The 18,800-nt window shown below is 51.1% G+C and overlaps 4 protein-coding genes across 4 annotated transcripts; 1 reads left to right on the forward strand and 3 right to left on the reverse strand.

Annotated features, from left to right (window-relative positions):
- Positions 1-181: 181 nt before the first annotated feature.
- BO87DRAFT_455725 (polyketide synthase) lies at positions 182-8,546 on the reverse strand. The gene is made up of 6 exons (XM_025628682.1): positions 8,192-8,546; positions 7,997-8,141; positions 7,677-7,945; positions 5,106-7,622; positions 1,158-5,051; positions 182-1,101 (listed from the first exon to the last, which is right to left on the reverse strand). Exons 1-6 carry the CDS (start codon positions 8,432-8,434, stop codon positions 253-255), a joined length of 7,917 nt encoding a protein of 2,638 aa, XP_025483641.1. The 5' UTR covers positions 8,435-8,546; the 3' UTR covers positions 182-252.
- A 1,658-nt stretch (positions 8,547-10,204) lies between these two features.
- BO87DRAFT_422196 (uncharacterized protein) lies at positions 10,205-11,441 on the forward strand (the record flags this gene model as incomplete). The annotated part of the gene is made up of 4 exons (XM_025627103.1): positions 10,205-10,394; positions 10,460-10,557; positions 10,616-10,995; positions 11,048-11,441. The coding sequence occupies 4 exons, from the start codon at positions 10,205-10,207 to the stop codon at positions 11,439-11,441; spliced, it is 1,062 nt and encodes a 353-aa protein (XP_025483642.1).
- Positions 11,442-11,952: 511 nt separating this feature from the next.
- Positions 11,953-13,781, reverse strand: BO87DRAFT_373064 (uncharacterized protein). The gene has a single exon (XM_025622443.1). The coding sequence runs from the start codon at positions 13,622-13,624 to the stop codon at positions 12,203-12,205; it is 1,422 nt and encodes a 473-aa protein (XP_025483643.1). The 5' UTR covers positions 13,625-13,781; the 3' UTR covers positions 11,953-12,202.
- A 977-nt stretch (positions 13,782-14,758) lies between these two features.
- On the reverse strand, positions 14,759-18,126 carry BO87DRAFT_403789 (uncharacterized protein). The gene is made up of 4 exons (XM_025625805.1): positions 17,672-18,126; positions 16,882-17,527; positions 15,977-16,734; positions 14,759-15,899 (listed from the first exon to the last, which is right to left on the reverse strand). Exons 1-4 carry the CDS (start codon positions 18,030-18,032, stop codon positions 15,001-15,003), a joined length of 2,664 nt encoding a protein of 887 aa, XP_025483644.1. The 5' UTR covers positions 18,033-18,126; the 3' UTR covers positions 14,759-15,000.
- Between the last annotated feature and the right edge of the window lie 674 nt (positions 18,127-18,800).

Below are 18,800 nucleotides of genomic sequence, written 5' to 3' on the forward strand. Positions count from 1 at the left end.
TTAGTCTGTCAGACACGCAGGCACATTCCGACAGGACCCGCTTACAGTGCCACACTATAGCAGTAGCAGTGTTACCTTGCATGGTAGGCAGCAAGCAGCCCCCGGTCACTTTTACTATTGGAGCTACTGCAAGGATTAGTGCTGACAGCCCAACTATTCAGGAAGGTTTAGGGATGATCATGCAAAATTGAGTTTCGTAAAAATTCGATGTAATCTAACGACAATATACTAAATGGCGGATGACAAGTGTTCTTAGTTCCCTTGCCCCTTCTGCACATATTGACTCTTGCTAGCCGCTTGCTGACCCAACTCCCTGATACTACAGTCCGCCAGGATATTGAAGACCGAGAGTTCTGCCTTCATTTCATTGGCGAACCAGAACCGCAGCTCGACGGCCACCAGAGAATCCACGCCGAAGGAATGAGCAGGCCTATTGATATCAACATCCTCCTCCGGTACCGAGAGAGCTTGAGAGAGTCTCTGCGCGAGAGCTGTGGCGATAATGGCTCCTGCTTCTTCTACATTGCCAGCAGCCCCGAGAAGGGCTCCATAGTCTACGGTCTGAGCAGAGGTAGGGGCGGACGCAGTTGTGCTTTGGTCCATCCGGTGCAGATGTCGGTACAGGGTCCGCTTCATGTAAGGCAGCAGTTCTTTGCCTTGCTGAATCATTGCCATGGGCCGGTTGAGGGCCGTGAGGACCTGAGTCTCCCATCCCGATGACACATTCAGGCGAGGATTACAAGCCCAGTTCACAACACTGTGAAGCTCTTTCTCCGACAGGGCATCGAAACCGGCGTTGACCCACCGCTCGGATACGTCCTTCTGTTCTGCCACGTACCCGACGGACGTGAGTAGACCGACATCAATAGATATGCATTTCCGGCCGTGTGCCCATCTATGGCGAGCAAATGCATCCTGGAACGTCGCGGCGGCATTATACTGAGATTGGCCTCTCGACCCAATCATACCTCCCAGGGAAGACAGGATGACAAAAAAGTCCATGTCAGCTGGAAGATAGTGGTGGAGGTTCCAAGTTCCAGCGACCTTGGGGTCGAGCACTGCCTGCCATTCTGCCAGCGACATGTTGTCAAACAAGCGGTCCTGCAAAGTGTCAGCTGGTTGCTCAAGCAATACCAAAAAAAGCTCAGTTAGCATACCTTAAGTACCATAGAGGCCTGAATCACTCCCTTGACTGGAGGCATTGTCTGTTTGCAATCACTGATTGCGCTCGCCAGAGACTCGGCGTTGCTAACATCACACTGGGGAGTAGCCACATTGACGCCTCGTTCTGTAAGCTCTTTGACTAGCTCGATGGCATCATCAGAAACCGCGCCCGAGCGAGACAGTAAGATTAAATTCTTGACTCCTCGAGTGGTAAGCCACCTTGATAGACTCCGGCCGATACCGCCCAGACCACCAGCAATCATATAACTGGCCGCGGAGTCGAAGACATATTCCGGGTCGTTACTAGGCACCACTGAGACCTCCGCCTCTTCCTCCCAGTTGATCACTGCCTTGCCCATATGACGGCCAGTTTGAAGGTAGCGGAAGGCCGACTCAAATTCCCCGCGTGAGAACTGTGTCACCGGCTGAGGAGGACCCAGTTTCTTCGCAAAGAGCAACTCGTGTAGCTCATCCATTAGCTGCTTGATAACCGCTGGATGATTCTTGTACACGGTTTGAAGGTCGAGTGATGAGAAGGTGACGTTCTTAGAGAACTGATACATGGCAAGCTTCTGGAAAGAGTAAATGTCTCGCTTTCCAATCTCGACGAACCGTCCCAGAGGCGCGACACATCTCCAAGTCTCTGCGAGCGCCTCGCCCGAGCTTGAGTTGAGGACGACATCGACACCGCGACCATTGGTTGCGCGCAGGATCTGCTTGCCGAATGCCAACTTTCGGCTCGAGAAGAAACGATCGCCAGGGATTCCATAACGCTCTTGCAGAAGATTCTTTTTGACTGTTGAACTGACTGTCACAAACACATCGGCACCGATATTCTGTGCCAGCTGGATGGCAGCCTGACCCACAGCGCCCGCGGCTGCGTGTATGAGTACAGACTCGCCTTTACGAAGGCGGCCCAGGTGCGTGATGCCGTACAGCGCTGTCAGCCATACCGCTGGGAAGGCATCGGTGAATGCTATATGATCCGGAATAGGGATGGTGGTGTGGACTTTGTTCCGGACAAACGTCTTAAATGTCCCAGAGGCCATGCCGCAGACGCGATCCCCAGGTGCCAGATCTTTCACAGCTGAACCAACTCGCCGGACAACGCCCCCATATTCATGTCCTATGTAAGAGTCGGTGATCTGCCCAAGTACACACATCACATCGGCAAAGTTGACTCCCGTGGCCTTGACTGTCACTTCCACCTCGTCTTCTGCGAGGGGCTTACTTGGAGTCTCATCCCTGGCGTACCGGAAACTGCCAAGCTGCCCAGGAGAAAATTGTATTTTCAGAGCCTCAGTTGGCTCCCTGCAAAGCTGCCTTCGCTCTATGTCTTGGTTGCCAGTCTGGGAGTAGACATAATCATTGATATCATTGGCTTCTACCACGCGGGGGATGAGTGCCATGTCGTTGGTCTCGCAATAATCGCCCTCCCAGTTCTCAACCCCGGACGCGCCACATGAGCGCTGAAGGACACCGCAAATAGTCTTGCCAGCACAGGCTATGTCCTGGATATTCAAATTAGCCCAGTAAAGCCCAGGCTTCTCCAGCATTGCAGCTCGGCTAAAACCGGAACTCATTGCATTTTCAGGTAGTGCAGCGTTCACATCAGTACCGGATGTTATCCAGTAGATGTGACTTGAAAAGTCCACAAGTCTTTTGAAGCGAGCAAAGTCCCTCCCACTCATTGCCGCTAGGAACGGACGTTCCAGGTCAAGAAGTGAGAGGCAAACATTCGACTGTGATGTTTGCTCGGAGATAGCATCAGGCGTGATGATGTCACATTGCTTCCCCCACGTCGAGGAGAAGTAGGAAGCAATTTTTTCGGCAACCTTGAGTTGAAATTCGGTATCGACAGCAATAAAGAGCGAATCCGGAAGTTCAACCTGGCTCGGTTCCTCATGAGATGCTCGAGAGAGGAGGAAGCTGAGTGTATGGTTCTCGACATCTGGGAAGTCGGTGATTGCCATTTCCACCCCAGTGTATCCGGTCTGTTTCAGATAGTAATCCCATTCGTCCCGAGAATACAATGGGCACCACTTCCGGTCCTCTTCGGTTGATCTCCACCATCCTGGAAGTGTTCCCCAGATGCCATTTAGCACGGTGTCATGTTTGTTGGTTGGCTCCATGAGAATGATGTAGCCGCCTGGTTTCAATAAGGAGCGGGCATGACTTAGAGTATCACTGACACATTTGGTAGCATGCAGCACAGTGGCAGCAATTACGACATCGTATCCTCTCGGTGTGAAACCCTGCTCAGCTGGATCGCGCTCGATATCCAATGTCTGGAAAGTCATGCGATCAACATGGTCGGAGAATTTAACCTTAGCCTTTTCGAAGAACCCAGGAGAAATATCGGTGAAGGTGTAGGATTGGTATCGAGGGGTCACGCCTTTATCGCTACCCTGTTTGCCCAATGCCGACAGAATTTGCTGGGTACCGCTTCCAGTACCAGCACCGATCTCAAGGATATCAAGCTTGGAGTTCTTGTGCGCAAGGAGATCCATAAATACCGCCATCCGCTTGGCGGTAGTCACGAAAATCTCGTCCTTGTACAGGTCCTTCGCCAGGCCTTGATTGAAGAGGAGGTCTAACGGATCCACTTCTTCGCGGACAATTGCGGCAAGGTGCTTGCAGAACGAATTAACCGCACCCTCAACCGGGCCTGTCGCTGCGAACTCCTCCAAATATTCCTCGCGACGGCTGTCATTCGCTAAAACATCTTTCCATGGTGCTTGGAGAAGAGGATTTCTGTCACCCAAACGATCGAAATGATATCGCACCCAGGCCAAGTACCTCTGGAAGTATGGGGATGAGGTCTCGTATCCTTGAGCGTCCAGCTCCTTCAACATTTCCGACATGTAATGCAGAGTCACCACATTCTTAGACGGCTTCCATTCAACGGGTATTGTCTCCTTGTCCAAGCAGTAAGCCTCGGTCTGCGAGCTGCTAATGAGGTTAACATCAGGTTTCCAATCGAGCCTGTAAAAGATATTGCGTTTCTCTGATGGCTTATAGCTAAGGCTAGACACGGTTGTCACCCGATAGCCCTCTATCACAATGGCTGGTTCTCCGGTATCTGAATTGATGGCAAGAATGAACGAGTCGGTTTCTCGTGCTGCCTGTAGCGTGGTCTGCGCCAGAACATTCAGTTTTGTGGATGGTTTGCGCTCAATCAGATCCTGCGAGATCCAGAAATCTCGCAACTGAGTCGGTGCCTGCAACGGGCCAAGTTCCGTTCCACCTTTGGTGGTTGCCACAGCCGTGACTTGGAACACCCCGTCCAACGCTGTGGGGTGAATGATATGCGGCTGGACTTGAGAGTTCCTCTCAGGAACTTTACCTCTCCACTCATCAGGCTCAACGACGGCCACAGCTTGGTCCCCTTCCGGATCGTAGGCTAGGTCGTGAAGAGTATTGAACAGGGGACCAAAGCCATACCCAATCTTATGACCAGCATCATAGAAGACCTGCTGAGTACTCGTCGCTGAGCAACGGTCGACTGCTTGTTGGTACATTGTCTGGTAATGGTTCTTCGTCAGGCTTCGCTCGTCGCCTCCGTACACCTCATCTGGCGTCTCTTCGTATTCCGTGACGACAGAGCCAGCGCAGACCTCCCGCCATTCATTGTCCGAGTACACATATACGTTGAACTCTCTGCATTCCACTGTCTGGACACCAGTGGTCCGACTGTTCTCTGCATTACGTAGGAATATCTGGCTTTCTACGCCTTCAGGGGTCTCAGGGACAACTAAGGCAGAGAAGATCCTTACGTCTCGCAGGCGGTATCCTCTAACTGCATGACTAGGCTTAACTAGATGCCTAGCAGCCTCGATGGCCATGACTGCCATTCCCGCGGCAGGGTAGACCGGGGATCCATTCAACTAAACTTCACTTAGCAGATTGATCTTTACAGATGGCTATGAGTTGGAACTCACCCGATGGTCTGTCAGCCATGGAAGGTCAGATACCCGAATGGTGAAGCGGAACTTCGGCTCAAGCGGGTTCCAGTCGTTTGTGGGAATGCCTACTAACTCGTGTCGAATATTGTCGCGCATTCTGTAATTCTTGAACAGTCGACTTTCGAGCCAGTAAGTCTGGGAATGATTAAACGGGTACTCTGGTAGGTCAACTACCATTTTCGCCGGTCGGTTCGATCCATGGCTATTGACAGCTTCGATCTTGACAGGGTAGCCTTCAGTCCAAAGTTTCCCGGAGAGCTGCTGCAAGGATTTCAGTCCAGAGACACCTCGTCGCATTGCTGCATCATATTTGACGTTTTCAGAATGAGGCACATTGTTCATGACCGCTCTCTGCATAGCTGCGTGTGGACCAATCTCAACGTAGTGATCCACTTGCGCGTTAGACCCATTATTGCGGCTGGCTTGGGACAGTTCACCAAGAGCTTCAGAAAACCTGACAGTCGACACGAGATTCTTCACCCAGTATTGGGGCAGAGAGAGCTGTTTGACTGGAACAGGTTGTCCTGTGACGGATGAAAAAAAGACGGGTGTTTCTCCTTTCCGAGCAGATTGATGCGGTTGGCAAATACCTTGCAAAAGGCTCTTATATTCTTCGGCAATCACTTGCATGTGAGAAGAGTGGTAGGCAACTGGGATTCTCAGCTTGCGGGCAAACACCTGCTTCTCGTCTAGGCGGACCTTGAGGGTGTCGATAGACTTGTCCAATCCTGTCACGGTTATGTTATTGGCGCTATTGATGCAGCCAATTGACAAGCATTGTTTGCCATGGACAGCCGAGATCTCGTCGAAATGAGGCTGGAGTTCGGATACGGACAAGCCAACAGCCATCATCGCCCCACGTTCGCCAGTTTTTGACTCCGCTACCCGAGCAGCCAGTGCTCCACGGAAATAGGCAATTGTCCATGCTGATTCACGGGAAATTGCCCCTGCGCAAAATGCAGCGGCAATCTCTCCCGACGAATGACCCACCACGCCCCAGGGAACCACACCCCATCCCTCGAGGAGCTCCACCAGTGCTACCTGCAGAGCGGTACATAGCGGCTGTGCTAACGCCGGGCTATCAATCTGAGAGGAATCTGCAGCCTTATGCAGCTCTTCGATCAGCGACCAAGAGCTTCCGAGTCCTTTCAAATAGGAGTCCGCCTTTAGAATGCTTTGCCGGAATGTCTCGTATTTCAGAAGCTCAATACCCATTCGGGCCCACTGTGCACCTTGACCGGTAAAGACAAAATTGATCCGCGGGCTTGTCGACGATCGCACGGGCTTCGGCATATTTTGTACCTGCGTCTTGAGACTTTCCAGGTCTCCTGCCAACGCGAAAGACTTCCAGGGCAGAACACTGCGTTTGTTGGATAAGGTATATGCCAGATCCCGCAAGAATTCCTCCGATGCGTCATGAGAGTCGATTCCAGTTAGGTAGTCTTCATATGCTGCCCCGAGTCGCTCAATTCCGTTGGAATCGGATGCAGACCAGGTGAAAACGTATGGGGTCTCTTCCGGTTCGTCATGCGACGTACCATTTGACACTGTCGCACCGGTTTCATTGTGGTTGTTATAGCCATTGGTTGAGTGGCCATTTGTGTCTCCGTTTGTATGGCCATTTGCATTACCGTTCGTGTGACCATTAGCGTGGCCATTGGTGTAGCCATTACTGTGGCCATTGGTAATGTTATTTGTGACGTTGGTCACGCCATTCTCTAAGATGGCCAAGGAGGGCGGTCTTTTTGCAGTGACGTGGTGTGCTTCAAGGCCATGCTCCCGCAGGTAGTTGTATGCGTCATCCAGGACGGCGTGGGCATTCGATCCTCCATAGCCAAATGCGTTGACCGATGCCCGTCGGAGACCATCTGTGGGCCATGGAAGCGGCTTGGTCGGGAACTTTAGGTTCCATTCATCTGCCGGAATGCGCGGGTTGACCTCTTTCAGTCCAGCTATCGGCGGGATGATGCCTCTCTCCAGACTCAGAATTGTCTTGATCAAGCCCGCCAGACCAGCTGTCGCTTCTAGATGGCCGATGTTGGCCTTCACCGCACCAATGTGCATCGGGTCATCCGGGCTACGGTGTTTCTGAAAGACTGATTTGATGGCACCAGCTTCAATGGGATCACCTAGTTTCGTTCCCGGGCCATGTGCCTCAAACAACCGGGTGGATGCGAGATCCAGGCCACCCGAACGGTACGCCTCCCGGATCAGCATCTCCTGAGCTGCCTGACTTGGCTGAGAGATACCGGGAGTGCGCCCATCTTGGTTCGTCGCAGTCGCTCGGACCACTGCTCGAATTACATCGCCATCAGCTATAGCATCACTTAACCGCTTCAGTACCAGGACGCCGAACCCTTCGCCCTTGGCATAACCGTTCCCATCAGCCCCAAAGCTGTGGCAGCGACTGTCAGGAGAAATAAATTGCAGAGCGGAGAGCGAGATCGCGCTTGTCATTGGTTCGAGGTAGAGCTGTGAGCCGCATACCAAACTCTAGACATTCCCTGTCAGCTAGTGTTACGTGAGCATTTTTGGGGTTGCACTCACCATTCGCGACTCCTTCGAGCGAAGGCTCTGACAGGCAAGGTGCAGGCCAATCAAGCTGCTAGAGCAAGCTGTTTCAATGGTCATACTCGGCCCCCGCAAGTCGTAGAACCAACTCAGCCGGTTGGCTAAGATGGCTCCTGAGTTACCGGTAGCTTTATACGTGGCCTGGACCTCTTCGTCAAATTCGAAGAATCGGTTGTACTCAACTCCCAACGCCCCGACATAGACGGAGGTGGCGGAGCCCGCTGCTCTTTCGACGGGAATGCCAGCTGCCGTCACTGTTAGTATCTTACTCCATGATGTTTTTCTAAGAGTCTTACCATTCTCGAGGGCCCTGTAGGTTGTCTCCAGCAAACCTCGTTGCTGCGGATCCAAGCTTTCGACCTCACCGGGGCTCATGGAAAAGAACGGTGCATCAAAGGCTGCCACATTCTCTTTTAAGAAATGGCCACCCCGCGCGTTTACCTGTCATGCTGTTAGGACCAGGTATCCTCGCCAGCGATGATCATACATACTGTGTCATTTCGAGACGCATCTGGGTGGTAGAAGCCATTTATATTAAATCGGTCAGAAGGAACTTCTGTTGTGACGGATCGACCTTCTTGGAGTATTTTCCAGAAGGATTGCGGGGAGGTGGCATCCTGAGGGAATCTCAAGGAGAAGCCCACGACGGCCACAGGATCAGACCCGTCAAGAGTCTGAGAACTCTGTAGTGCTCCACCGCGGGAGACAAGGCCGTCAGTCGTTAGTAGTTGCATTGTATAACTTCGTTGGCACTACTGAAGGCGCAGTGTTGATGAATGTGTTGGGAGAAAGGAAACCTCAATCGAGAGGATAAGTGGGAGTCCCTTCTTATCTACCTTGCTCCCCGCTGCGATCTCTCCCCGCTCGCCGTCACAGTCATCAATGTTGCGAGATAAATTACTCATGGCTCATCCGATTGCCAGCCTGACCGATTGGGAGCCTTAAGCGATAGCAAACGCAATCTGGCCATACGAAGTAAAGTGTGATGGAGCTGCATGGGCTAGAAACCTTTTTACGGTCCTGTCACAATCCATCATTTGCACATCGCCAAGCGCGAGTACAGTACTTTCCAGGGCTAGTCAAAAACAGTCAGAAACGAGTGCTATCAAGATAGTATCGACCGGGATCCGCAGCCATCGCCCCACAGCCTATAAGTGTGCCGAGTCAATAGTCTCGAACGAACAACCTACTATATCAAGGTATAGTCGCGGCCGACGATAGATACAGCGGAGCAGGTACCCGGATTGAGCCTCATTCCTGCCGGCTGGATCATCGCCAGGACTAGCATCCTTGGCCGGGGGTGTTGATCGTGCAGGGGCGGAAAGGTCAGTGCTGTTGTCTGAGCAGGTATTTTGACGGTCATGCAGTGTGTGAAAATCAAATGTTTGACACATGCCAATAAGGTGTGATGGTTGAATTGCCCAGAGAATGACCGGAAAGGGTATGATTGTCACTAGTCGACAAGCCACTAATGCAGCATCCCCTCTTCTCTCCTCTCTCTCGGCCGCTCCACTCGCTGCCCAGAAATGCCCTAAAATCTCACCCAGTCCACGCCGACGGCCACAGCCAAACAATGTGGCTGCTACACCGAAGAACGTTGGTCCAGGGCCACGAGCGAATCGCGAACTGCATCATGCGATATGCTCCGTTAGGATCCATCCGCTGGCTGACCCGCCCTCCACACCCAGGTTGGTCAACGATTAACCAGGTTAATGCTGGACGCTGACAGCCAGTTTAACCGGGATAGGCTTGATGATCCCTGTCGGGGGGCCCAGCTGGTGCCTAAGGAGGAGGCTATGGCAGTTATCCGGCCTGGCGACAGTGTCTATCTATCCCTAACCCAGTGTTTGCCCATTCCGCAACTGCCCTCCCTTCTTCCCGCCTGGGACCCACGGGGCCATTGCGACGAACATGATGCGGGGAGGCCGATGAGAAGTGAAGAAATAGACAAAGACTGAACAGTGAGTGCTCTTACTATGCACCATACTAGCTGCTGTGCTGGGGTGAGGGGCCAAGATTACGTTCATTTCTCAAATACATCTCGTCTCATCGCCGTCTCGTTTGGTCTCGTCCCCACCCCCTTCCTTCCTCCTTGCCGAGCCACTCTCCTCCGACCGTGCAATAACCTCCTCCCCTGGCTGAATAGACTCTCCGATCGCATGGGGGCCATAAGCCTTCCATGTGTGATGATAGTTCAGCTCGCCTGGTTCCAGGGTATGCGACCCTGCTGACAGCCAGCGATCATATTCCTTTTCCTTTTGCCTTTCCTCTAAGCTTCGCGGATCTAGCGCCCTGACGCCAGCCGTCGTCTTTCAAATCAATCATCACCTTCTTCTACACCTCCGCTCTTCTTTTACCGCGCTTCTGACTGTTGCTGATCGACTGATACTCGGGATTGGTACGCCGAGTCAGCCTCGCGAGGGACCAACCCCGGCCGCGTTTTCCCATTTCTTTCCGGCCTGCTGCTCGTGCTTCTCAATCTACCCCAGCACACCACCGTCAGGATGAAGCACATCGGCAAAACCGGCCGGGACAACCTGGGCGCCGCCATCTCGATGCTGGCGCTGGCGGTGGTCTCGGTCGCTCTCCGGTTGGTGGTAAGAATCATGACTCGACAATGGTCTCCCTTATCCGACGGCCTGCTTCTGTTATCGCTGGCATGCATGTCGGTGTTTGCGGCTCTGTTAATCCAGTGTATGTCGACGTCTCGAATAATTCAAGACGAGGAAAGAGTGGTTACTGATCCTATGGTCACCCAGATATTGTCGCGGGACCCGGCCCAGGCACCTTCGACCTGAACGAGTTCGCCGCCGATGCAGACATTGGGGGTATGGTATGGGCTAAGTCATTTCTGAAGGTGTGTTGCGCGGTGCCGTCCGTATGTGTGCGCGAGACTGACTGAATTCTCGACCTAGACACTCTATGTCGCCGACCTTTTCTTCATGGCGACCATCAGCTTTGTCAAATTGTCGGTACTAGCCTTCCTGCACGGTCTCTTCAAGATTTCCAAGATATACCGCATCTTGAACTATGTGACAGCCGGGCTCTGCGTTGCTTGGTTCCTCATTGTTCTGTTCGTCAACATATTCCAGTGTCATCCCATTCACATGTTGTGGGATGCGATGGGCGCTGCGGAATACTGCATTGCCAGTGGTCGGCTCTGGTTAGGGATGGAGCTCACGAACCTGTTCCTCGACGTTATGATCTTGTTTCTGCCTGTGTATGTGGTGACGAGGCTGCAGCTCAGTCGCACGCGCAAGATTCAGGTCACCGGTATATTCCTGTTGGGTGGACTGTGAGTGTTCTCTCTGACAATGTTGGAATTCGTTGCTGATCGCATGGAATAGAGTCTGCATTGCCAGTATCTGCAAGCTCTCCTATCTGTGGATTCCAGCCACGCCGCAGGTGGTCCGGGCCCCCGAGACAATGGTCTGGTCATCAGTCCAGCTGGGTGTGGCCACGCTCTGCGCATGTCTACCAACCTACGCCCCATTATTCCGAGTGGCACGGGGAAAGATGTCTACGGGGAAGTCGCCCTCGCCACCGTATCCCTACGGAAGCGACAACACGCCGCGCAATGCTCCGGCAGGTAAGAGCGCACCCTATCGACGGGTGGAAGATCCGCTGCTGAGTACCCAGCAGACGGAAATCACGCGCGGGGATGGCGAGTCGTACAAGATGGACCAGCTCGGCCCCTGCCACATCTACGTGAAGCAGAGTGTAGACGTTGATGTGGTCTAGCATTGGTCTGAACCCAATATTTCTTTGCGTTTTTCTTCGTTCAATAATAGTAATCCAACCCTCCGGGGCAATGATGGTCCATAAATTTCCGCCCCCAACCCCAACCCCTCTCCAGCAAAAGCAAATCTGTAAATTGCGTCGGAATCGTGTTGCATGCCGCTAAACTTGGTGCTTTTTTTAGCGTGCCGGGACCGTAGGGATATATATGTGGGTACTGGTTCCAGCCCAGTTGCAGAAGGGTATTTAGCGCTGATGAGCTGGAGTTGGGCCGAGTTCCGCCCGGGTGAGTGAATCGTATTTTTGAGGTCCTCAGTTAGTGTCACACACAGCTCTGAGCTAAGTGCGGATATTCTTTCATTCCTTCATTCTCCAAATTACACAATCGTACAGGCGGATGAGAGTCCACTGGTGAGAGAGGGAGTGATTGCCCCACTGGTACTACTGCTACTCAGTATATATTAATTAATGACTGAAACGTAATTCCGAATAATTCCAACTCCTGCATTTAATCAATTGATTGTCTGAGAGTTTATAGCTTTAGTAGATGCATTCCTCAACCCCCTCACAGCTAGATTAACAAATATACAAACCTCCTGGTAGTATCAAATGTATACTAATCGACAACTCAGCCCACAATGGATCCTATAAATCGTTAGAACAGTCATTCATCAATCATCTAAAGCACTCCCAGATAGAAAATATAACCCGAAAAGAATAAACAAAAATAAACGAATATAAAGGGGAAAATGAAGACATCCCCATCAAAGCAACGCACCCTTATTCGTATTAGTCTCATCCCCCAACAAATTCAAGACCATATTCTCCTTCATCGCCCTCAACCACCCCTCCACAAACCCCTTCTCATGATACGCCTCATTGTAACTCGCACTCAAATGCAACTCATCCCTCCAACTCCAACAATGCACATACAACTGCTGCGCCAACATCTGCACCATAAGCACCAAACCCTTCACCTTCACCTCCCCATATCTCTCCCTTATTAACCGATCCACAGACCCCAAACTATTAATATTCGGCTCCGTGGGTTGCGGTGCGCCCGCTGCCGCAGCAGCCTGGAACATAGCCGTGGCCTTTTCCACGAACGGCGCCCTGACAAACATCATGTCACTGTCAGCCAAGTTCCACGACTGACGGTACAGCGGCTGGATGGTTTCAACGAGGTCGGACCAGTTCGTTGTCGGCGTGGCTTCGACATTCAGCGGGAGGCCGACCATGCGCAGGGACGGGCCGTGGATGGGGCCGTCGTAGGGTGGGGGCAGGTATTTGCGGAGATCGAAGGCTTGCCAGGAGATGTAGCGTGACAATGGATTGGTAGAATTAGCAGCAGCAGCAGCACGCGCCGTCTCAATAATCGCAGAGGCATGCATAGCTGTCGTGAGGGTAATGTTTCTCGCACGACAGGCGCGACGCAGCGCGGTCGCCTGATCCGCGGGCACGACATGCTCCGTGCGGAGAGACTTCGCCGGTAAGGCTGCGGGATTGAGTACGGGGAGGCCGATGGAGGGTTGGCCTTCGAGGAAGGTAGCGAGGAGTTCGTCGGCGCGACGAGACCATTCGGGGTTTCTGGCCTCGGGGGAGGCAGGCATGCCGATGATGGCGTCTAGCGAGGGGATGAGCCGGGTGGCTTCGCTGCCGTCGAAGGAGGAGGTTGTGATGGTGTTGATGGTTGGAGCTTGCAGCTCGGAGAGGAACTGGTCTAGCACCATGGCAAGCCCGCTGCCGTCCCAGCGCCAGTGGGCTGAGACGATGCAGAATTCCTGGCTGCTGGGGATCCAGTGCGCGGTTGCGTGCGGGTCTGTGATGTGCAGCTTGTTGGTGAAGAGGTCGTCCGCGGATTGCTCTGATTCTTCGATTTTGAAGGTATTGTTGCACCAGGATTCTAGGGCTTCGGGGCTTGTGATCGGGTAGTAGCGCTTTTCGTGGGCGTGCAGTTCGCCGGCGATGTCGGGATAGCGCATGCGGAGGGATTTCCAGGCATTGCGGAGTTGTGCGATGATCTTGTCGGGGTTATTGTTATTGTTGGGGAAGTCGAGCTGGATGGCGCCGATGGTGAGCCAGTGTTCGCGACCGAGTGGTTTGCCTGACTCGCCGATGAATTGGAAGAGGCGGTCATGGCAGTCTAGGGGACGGCTCCAGTGGTCGGTTTGTTTGGTCCAGGACATGGTGGGGGTTACCATAGGATGGCAGCTGAAGTGGTGTGGATGGGTGAGTGTAAGAGGGAACAGTATAGTTTGGATAGGAGTTATAAAAAGTTCCTTTAACTGATGTTTGGTTGGAGTAATTCAAGAGCCTTGTAAATCATCCGGGCGGGGATCTCCAGGCAAGCCCTACCAACTATTCCATCCACCCCTGTAAGAACTTCACTGCAATCACTACCCTCCTCATCACTCACAATCTGCCTATAGTATCCTGCACTAAGATTTCTTTGTTGTGATACAGTTCTGACACGGCTTTCTCCGTTCACACTTCTCTCCCCCTCGAATCACACATTCCTTTCCCGCGACAGAACGCCTAATGGGTAAATCAGGCTATAGCAGTCAGCAATTCAATAGAGTTTTGATCATGCATTAGCGCCCTGAATCTCCACATTCTAGCCTCGTTCTCACAGCCCACCGTCTGGCCCCCACGTTACAAACGGTCTCTTGCATTCTGATTTCGTTCTTTTGTCGGTCTTTCTTTTCCCGTCTGACGGGCTGATTCCCGCAATCCTTGGCTGGTCGGATGGCCCGGCAATCTCAGGCTGGCTTGCTGGTGAATGGACACTTGTTCTTTCTCACATCAGCTATTTATTGGGAAGGGTATGTGGAATTTGATCGAAAATTCAAAATAGGCAATCGTGTTGCTTACGGTCCACTATGTAAATCCACATTTATCCGAAGGGGTAAGGCTGTGCGATACTGTGTGAACCTTGAGAATGATGACATGGGTTCTGAACGAGGCTAGGCGATGCATGCTGTAAGAATACCTTCCCACGGTTCAATCAGATAGTGTATTCGTTGATGTCTTTATTTCAAGCTTATTTCAAAAAGAAAATACGCTTTGAGGATCCATTCGAATGTTGCTGGAACGCAGGATCTATAAACATCCCTCATGCTTTGTAGACCTTGCCGGCCAAAGAAATATATCCACATACTAGAAAGTTGTCCTTCCAAAATCTCGGGCACTAAGTCTAAAATACGCAATTACTAACAAAAATATCTAACCAAAACCATAATGAGCTCAGTGCATATGCATGTAAGAGAAAGAAAGAGCAGTCGTAGCATTATTAACTAAACATGTAGGACATACAATGGACTGACATCCGATCACCCGGAGTAAAAGCAACGCAAGTGCCAGGGCTGCGGAGATCCGCCACGAATTAAGACATGCAACCCCAGGTACAATGACAAGTAGGACAGAAGAAGGATAACACGACACCAGCTGATGGGCCGCGTTACACTATGCAACGGTCACTTCGGAGAATATCACCTTCCTTTCAGTACAAAAGCAAAAGTCAGACAACATTAGCGCAGGGAGCCAACAAAGCTTGGCAGATTCTCTATGGTCGGGTTCTAAATTCAATGTCGAACTCCAGGTACGGGTCTTTGGCTTCCGATAAATCCAGACCTGGGTTGTTGGCTGAATTGATCACGATCTGCCATGTAGTGAACGGTCCAACCATGGCGTACTGGTCGTCAGTGGAAGCTGTGCCGATGATGCCATCCACTGTTCCTGGGCCTGTGTAGTCTTTTGTCTCAATCACGTAGCGAAAGTTTGTCACCACTGGCTGGTGGTCAAAGTTATGGACTGTACCCACTTCATCGACGATGGCCTCTTGGCCGGTATGTACGAGGTTAAGATCGAGATACCCAGTGTCTGTTTTTGCGCCATCAATAAAACAGCGGATGGTCATCAGTCGAATATCGACTCTTCCTTCTCCGAAGATGAGCCCTTGGGTGTCCGGGTTGATGGTCTCAGGATTTATAGCAAATTGTATGGTGTTGTTGTCGGCTGTAAGGTTTTGCAGATCCTGCTGGACATTGGGGATGGGGTAGGTGACACCCTTGAGTGACTGCATGGACTGGCCCCAGGATTCGACTCGTTGCGCGTAGTAGCTATCGAGATCCGAGCGGACATGGTTAAGCATATCATAAGTAAACTGTGAGAATCTGAAACCCTCCAGTGCATGTCCGATGATGTTCGTCTCATCCAAAGCGACAAATGCATAAGCTTGCTGCATCTTCTTAAGCCAGAGCTGGACAGTGGTGAGTGAATTGGTGTATAGTGTGCGCATAAACGCGGTCAAGGTAGGATATCCTAGTCCGAGCACATTGTACTCGTCACGGACGATGTCCTTCTTCTGGGTATTCAGGCCCTCGATCGTTTCTAGGTAATTGACAAGAAGCTGTACATCTGCACTGTATTCCATTACCGCGGAGTTTCGGGCTTGTACTTTCTCTGGTGTTGATGTACATCAGCAATGACATGTTCTTGAGATTAGACGTTGTATAATCTTAGAGCTAGGTCGAACTCACCAATATATTGACCGAAACACTCTTTGACTTTGTGGAGAACCTCAACTCCAAGCGCAGCATTAAAGTCGGCTAGTAGCTTGTTCAATTCTGTTTCCAATAAAAGCAACTTTTCGCAGCCTGGATCATCGAATTGGGCGTCTCCATCGACCAGAACCGTGTACCCCTCATGCAGATCCTCGATGGAGCCTTCGATCTGAGTGACAGCGCTCACAAGGTAAGACTTGTTGATGCCGACCCCAGTGTCTTTGGAAATCTTAGTGGCGTTGTCGTACGCCCATTTGGCGCCCGCTTTGACAACATTCAGCGTGGACGTGATATCGCCTTTCAGCGAAACAACTTGACTGAGTCCGTTAAGGAGGTCTCCAAATTTGAACTTGAAAGCACTGGCTATCGCGTCTTCCACTTCCTCAATGGCTTCTGTCAGGCGTACTTTGGTTATTCTCATATCCTCCTGGGCCACGGCAATCTTGGAGTCTATTGCTATCAGATCATATTTTACTGCGACAATCGAATTTTGGATCTGATCCTTGGAGGTGTCACATAGGGAGCCTCTTTTTGCAACTGCCTGGGCCTGTTCCTGGGCATCAGTATCATTGTTCAGGTACCCCAAATATGCGTTCTCAATCTCTTGCAGGTCATTCAGAAACCGGTCGGCGTATTCTTTGTAGAAGGCAAAGGATCCCCTCGGAACCTTGAGGTTCTGATCTCCATATGTATCTTTGGGAGTAACAAGGGCTTTGATGGTTTTGTCCACTTGGCTATAAAGTGATCGAAGCTGTTGTATCGATGCAGGCTCCTCATCCTTTGCTCCGGAAACAATCATTAATGATTCTTCCGCTTTTCGATATGCTTATCCAAGATTGGTAGCGGAAAGGTCATCAGGGCAAGAAGGATCTCCGAAGAACCAGAATCGTCGTTGGAGTTGCTGAAGGTATCGTAAGGCGCTGGCCTTCTGGTCGTCGTTGTCAAGGAACAAAAGAGCTCTGGCCTTATCAAGAAGCATTTGGCACTCAACTGGGTGTAGGTAGCATACAGTGGAATTTAAGACTGTTGAGGTGGAGTCTATGAAGAAGGATTGATGTGAACCATTTGATCCACTCTTGCCAGATTGCCCCTGACCCTGGGCGCTGGTCCCTCCAACACCATATGTTCCCCCGTTGGCATTTATACTCTTAGTCACCTCGGAAAGCAGTGAGTCTTCGTTCATCAAAAGCTTCTGATATGCCTTGGCAACACCCGATGTAAAGGTGTCTTTTGATCCGCTCAGGATCAGTTTCGCATCTTTCATGGAAGACGGCAGGGCATAGATATCCTTGACTTCTTCCTGATCCATCGTGCTGATCCAGGTGCGAACAGTGTCTCGAAAGTCGATTGGCCATTGGCTATCATCACTGTTAAGCTTTGTTAACAGCGAGTCCGAGAGGATTATCGCTTGGCTCAAAAGCCTCCCTAGAAGCACAGTGGCATGTCCGCCATCACCTCCATCGCCACCGTCGGCGGGAGATTCGTCCTCTGTAGTCGGGATACCATCCCAGCCGTGACCACCAGAAACTGTATGGATGAAAGAAAAAATAAATCGTCTAGTTAGCGAAAGTAACCTTAACAACCGGATGATAAGTGCAGAAAAGCCAGTGCAGCTGATATCGATATGATGACAAAGACAACCAGAAGACTCAAGAAAGGTGCCAACTGTACCATTGATCTGTATTTTCTTCACACTATCCGGTGAAAATCTCTCCACATAGAGTTCGATGTTGCCACCAGATGCGCCATTCAGATGATCCTTTGTTCCATCTTTTCCCACCAATCCCAGTGACACCGGGTCACTCGATTCTTCAGGAACATCAATCTCATGAGTGTACAATTTGAAAGTAGCCGTGGAGCTGTTATTATCGTCAAAATCATTTTCGGCGACGAGCTGCCTTTTCAGAGAAAACTTTTCAATATAAAGGGAAATGCCATCTTGCAATCCAGTTACTGGTGCGAAGGCATCTTCGGACACTGAAAGAATGAAGATTGGGTTTGCCAGAGGATATTCAACAATGTCGGGGTTCATTCTGAAGAATGATATGAGAAGTATTGGATAGTTGTTCACGGGTATAAGGGAGATACCAAATCGGATTGTAGAGAGATATAATAGCTGAGACTAGGATTTTCGGTTTTCTTTCTTGACTTCTCGAGGTGGGATTCGCTCTTAAATCATGTTGTCTCCATCAACACATCAGGCCTGTAGTCAATGATCAGCTGCACTGTGAGGAGCTTAGCTACCCGAAAATTGAGGGAACTGACCAATGCCTGGCAAAAGTCAACCATGTACCAATTGCAATGCCTTCGGCTGACTTCGGCTGAGTATGAATCTATGAGAGGTATTTCGGTAGTGAGGTGTCTACAACACCTACAGTGGCAAAATTTCTAGATCTAGATTCCAGCCGATCATATGAGCTGCATGCCAACATTACCTCCATCGGAGCTGAAAGTTGAAATTCCTAGGTGTACTTCGATGACAGGGTCCTTCGGGGTTTGGACTGACTGTCGCGATAAACCTAGCGCTCGGGCTATCAAGAGAGATAGCCAATCTCTGCCGAAAGACAACTCCACTAGGGCTGAACATCTTCCTGCGGTGACCTCATCAAAGGCTCGGTCCGTATTGAAGAGGAGTATTATAAGTGCGATACGCGTACTGTTCCCGGATCCTAGATCTTCATCTATATTGCCCCTTTCCGCTATTCTTGTCTATCCGGAAACATCTCCCGGATTAACCCTACTATTGCCTCTTAAATCCCTCAGAATTAATTTATGACTGGTTTTTATGGTATCTAGGGTT

This window comes from Aspergillus neoniger (assembly GCF_003184625.1).
Source record: "Aspergillus neoniger CBS 115656 unplaced genomic scaffold BO87scaffold_4, whole genome shotgun sequence".
Classification (NCBI taxonomy): Eukaryota; Fungi; Ascomycota; class Eurotiomycetes; order Eurotiales; family Aspergillaceae; genus Aspergillus; species Aspergillus neoniger.

Excerpts from the sequence above, each read along its gene's own strand:
- BO87DRAFT_455725 (XM_025628682.1), bottom strand. The coding sequence starts at position 8,434 with ATGCAACTACTAACGACTGACGGCCTTGTCTCCCGCGGTGGAGCACTA. Across the intron at positions 7,946-7,996 it reads CTACAGGGCCCTCGAGAATG|CTGGCATTCCCGTCGAAAGA; the intron begins GTAAGACTCTTA and ends CAGTGACGGCAG. Across the intron at positions 5,052-5,105 it reads CATGGCTGACAGACCATCGG|TTGAATGGATCCCCGGTCTA; the intron begins GTGAGTTCCAAC and ends AGTGAAGTTTAG.
- BO87DRAFT_403789 (XM_025625805.1), bottom strand. The coding sequence starts at position 18,032 with ATGAACCCCGACATTGTTGAATATCCTCTGGCAAACCCAATCTTCATT. Across the intron at positions 16,735-16,881 it reads CAACTCCAACGACGATTCTG|CCAAGTGGACAAAACCATCA; the intron begins GTTCTTCGGAGA and ends ATCACTTTATAG. Across the intron at positions 15,900-15,976 it reads GTGTTTCGGTCAATATATTG|AGAAAGTACAAGCCCGAAAC; the intron begins GTGAGTTCGACC and ends CATCAACACCAG.
- BO87DRAFT_373064 (XM_025622443.1), bottom strand. The coding sequence starts at position 13,624 with ATGTCCTGGACCAAACAAACCGACCACTGGAGCCGTCCCCTAGACTGC.